We start from the raw sequence: 3,935 nt of genomic DNA on the forward strand, positions 1-3,935 counted from the left end.
AATGAAACTAAGAACTAAATTCTGTGTGCACCGTGGGCCCTTGAAAAACAAAGGCGTTTCTCCGCATCCTGCGACTTACGTAAAGCTTGTCATGCGGCCCTATCGGTTCCCATCAAGCCGGTTAATTTATCGTTGTAAGAATGGCAAGGACGAAGTACTCAGGACTTCGCAAGAACTGCCTTTGAAACACAAGCGCGTGGCATAAACGTTCGGTTTTGCGTCCTCTAGCACTTTTTGACCAGTGTCCTCCATATTGCGCTGTTGTGACCACTATGAAAAGGTTCCAAGCCCGGACATTTATTTTAGAGTAATTTACAAATGCAATTTCTGGCGAGTCAACATGCTCTTATTTACTGAATACAGATGCATTCTTTCTTTTATTTGTTGTTTAGATATTTGCGATAAGCATGCCTCAACGTGTAGCTGTCAGGCATGCTGGACCACCCTGGGGATCGACAGTGCCTGCTTGAAAGATGGATGAATTGTGTGTTGCGACCTGCTTTGACGCACCAAAGCCAACGGTTAGAAAATGTCAAAAACCGAACAGCGATCTAGGTGTTGCTGAAACCTTATTGGGAACAGCTACTTACTATTAAGCGCGTTGTGAGAGAGCAACTAGCGAAAAGAACACAGAGTGCGTGAGGTATATATAGGCACCACTTTATTGCCATCACAAAATGATCGTTATCACAGCAAGCATGTTGCCGGTTCGTTTATAGTATATGGCCCCGCAAAAAAGGGGCAGCAAAAATTTCTACAACTAACCCGAACGACAAAGCGGATTTATCATCGAAAGCTGTTACAGCTTTCCCTTATCCATTTCATACTGCATTTGGCCATTGATTCTATATCATCAGCCGTAAGTGAAAGCCGCGGCGTGAAAATGCGAATTAGGGAAATCTGACCTCGCCCCCCGCCGTGTTCCACCCTGTATCAATCTCACCTTCTGCTCCTAAATCTGCGCTAACACGGAGAGCGAAATTTCCCACTCTCCAATTTTATGCCTACCAACAACGGCAGGTGGTGGCCAATGAACTGAATTTAAAATATGAAAATAAATAAAATCACTTAATTAGGTTACGTGCATTCAATACGCTCAGTAATGAAGGCCTTACGGCTGACGCTGTGATACCATGGCAGAATAATCAACTGAAACAGCTTTCGCTCTTAAGAAATGAAAATGTAATCACATGGCAGAACGAAGTGATTATATTTTAGACATTGCATAGACGCACACATTTTTACAGGAACAAGTATACAACATACAGTGCGGCATTATTTTACTCCGGTGAAACACGCACGTCACTCAAGAGCAAGAAATGCCGTATGCGACGTAGACAGGGTTCGGGCAAGTCACCCAGCTGCGTCTGCCCGTCATCTCTGGCGCTGCACTCTATGCCGTCACGCACTACGCCTGCGAGGCGCATGAACTCTGTGAAGTCTTGCAGTCCGAACACGCACCGAGCAATCAGCTTCTTAGCTTGAGCTTCGTCGACAAACGCCGTCGCCTGAAGCTCGTCTACCAAGGTTGGAGAGGTGGAGATCTTCTCAAAAGCCTCTGCAGTGTACTTCACACGGGTGCCGGTGACGAAGCGAGCAGCGCGCTTTGCCAAGGCTCGGTTCCTGTGTAGGATGTCTTGGATGTCCAGGCGCTTTCTAATCCCATCAACGCCACCATGAAGACAGCGTACGTCCTGCAGACCGTAGTTATCCGCAAGATCCGGCTTTGAGAGCTCTGCGATGAACACGGTGGAAGCTTCGCGACTGGGAGCGTGTAATGTGAAACTACGCAGGGCTCGACTTCGATGCAGGAGGCTCGCCAGCGGTGCCATGTCACAGGAATTCTGTCTAGAGAAAATGAAGGTCATGCTGCGGATGCTCGGATTTTGGCACACGGCTTCGCATATAACGGGTCCGCACGCATTCCAGCACCGGGCACAGCACTTAGATTCCAGAGACAGCTCCAAGTGTGTGATGCAAGTCGCGCTCTGGATCAACAGAACGATGGGCGTTGAGGCTGGCTCTGTCGCACCGTTAAAGCACAAAATCGAGTACACTCTCAGCGTGATGTGCGTGAGGTTACTAGACGTGGTCGCTGTTCCCACAGCGGTCTGGAGCCGGGCGAGGGGAACGGCGAACGAGGGGCAGCCCACCGGACGAATGCCTATGTCCGGGTAGTACACGATGCAGTGGCCACTGACAACCACTCTGTCTTGCAGGCCGCATTCAGAGAGCATTCTGCAGATTTCCCATCTATGACGACCGAGGTCTTCAAGGATGATCTTCTTCAGCGACTTGTTCGCGGTCACCGCTCGACAAAACTGCTGGCACTCTTTGAGGCTAAAGCCGCACATTGAGAATGTCAGCTCCGTGATGGAGGTGTCATTCTCGAGCACAGCAGATATCCAGGGCATTACATGGTCATCGTCAGCGTTGTGCCGAATGTGGCATCTTCGGCATGGATGCCTATAATGATGATGATGATGTCCTCGGGCTGAATGAAATCCTTCAAATACTTCGTCGTCGGTGTAGCTGCACGTGAAGCTGAAGTGCCTGAGCGTCATGTTGGTGCGCAGAAGCTGCTTTATTGCCGTGGCGTACTCCATCCTGAGTGTGTTAGCCTCTAGCTTAAGTCTAACCAACCCCTTGTGAGTAGCCAGGGCATCGCAGATAGTCAAGACGTCCATGTCTGGACCATACTTAGGCTCTTTTATAAACAGCGATCTTAGGGACGAACTCTGCTGCAGAAACGCTCCAAGAACGATATGCGGGTTGCCTATGCCGTAGGGTGCACTACCACTGTTGAGAATCCTTGACGAGAGTGACAGGTCTCGGATGCTCCTATTTTGGAAGAGCCCTGATAGGAAGGTTTTGGAGGCCTCAGGGTGCCCACGGACCTCCAAAGCTATAAGCGTCTTCAAGGTAGTTGTTTGCGCGAGGAGTGGCGCAAGATCGACAATCAAGTGCCTGTGCGAGTGCACAGACAGATCGAGCGATGTCAATCGTGTCAGGGAAATTATAGTCGCTGCAAGGGCGCCGGAGACAAAGACTCTCAGCGACCTGAAGTTCAACGAAAGCCTCTTCAGTTCCAGCGCGTCGCGAATTGCGAGGCACACGATATCTTCATGGCCGGCGATGATTTCGTCGTTGATCGTGACTTCCGCAACGCACCGGTGCTTAGTCAGCAGATGGTATAAAAGTGTCGCGGCTTGGTGCTCCTCTTCCGTCATGTCGGGGTTTCTCGTGCATGCGCAGTCACTCGCCGGAACGAGGATGAGCTGGGAGGCAGCGTCCTCTTGTAGTTCCAGCCCGACGGCCCAGAAGAAGCTGTTCCAAGCTTTAATATTCGCTACGATGTGGCACAGGTGGCCTTCCCGGCTCGTGCATGGTCGATGATTGTCGAGTCTCATACAGCCGTACCGGCTGGAGACTCCGTCCATCTCTTCCAGTGGCAGCGACGGGGCATTCGGCGGCTCAACGTCTTCGGGCACCTCCACGTTTTCCGGCGCTTCCTCGTTTACGCGCTCCTCGACGCCTGCGGTTTCCTTGACGCCTGCGGGTTCCTCGACGCCTGCAGGTTCCTCGACGCCTGTAGGTTCCTCGACGCCTGCAGGTTCCTCGACGCCTGCAGGTTCCACGACGCCTGCGGGTTCCTCGCCGCCTGCGGGTTCCTCGACGCATGTGGGCTTCTCGGTGCCTGGGGATGCCTCGACTCCGGCAGGCGCCTCCACATCGGCGGGCACCTGCTCATCTTCGGGCACTACATTGTTTTCGGGAACATCAGCCTCTTCTGGTACTGGCACCTCCACAGGAACCTCTTCGGTCTCCGGAACCTTTTTGGGCGCCACAACCTCCGCTTGGTCAGTTTTGACGGCAGCGCTTTCATCTGGACGCTTCCGCTTTGGCATGGTGGCAGCCTCGTCTCGCTGGAATCG

The 3,935-nt window shown here is 52.0% G+C and overlaps 1 protein-coding gene across 1 annotated transcript; it reads right to left on the reverse strand.

The window, feature by feature from the left end:
• Window positions 1-644: 644 nt before the first annotated feature.
• LOC149331646 (uncharacterized) lies at window positions 645-3,935 on the reverse strand. Its single transcript, XM_089555536.1, has one exon. The coding sequence runs from the start codon at window positions 3,906-3,908 to the stop codon at window positions 1,281-1,283; it is 2,628 nt and encodes an 875-aa protein (XP_089411662.1). The 5' UTR covers window positions 3,909-3,935; the 3' UTR covers window positions 645-1,280.

This window comes from Amblyomma mixtum, chromosome 8 (assembly GCF_055824585.1).
Source record: "Amblyomma mixtum isolate Tamu chromosome 8, ASM5582458v1, whole genome shotgun sequence".
Classification (NCBI taxonomy): Eukaryota; Metazoa; Arthropoda; class Arachnida; order Ixodida; family Ixodidae; genus Amblyomma; species Amblyomma mixtum.

Excerpts from the sequence above, each read along its gene's own strand:
- LOC149331646 (XM_089555536.1), bottom strand. The coding sequence starts at position 3,908 with ATGCCAAAGCGGAAGCGTCCAGATGAAAGCGCTGCCGTCAAAACTGAC.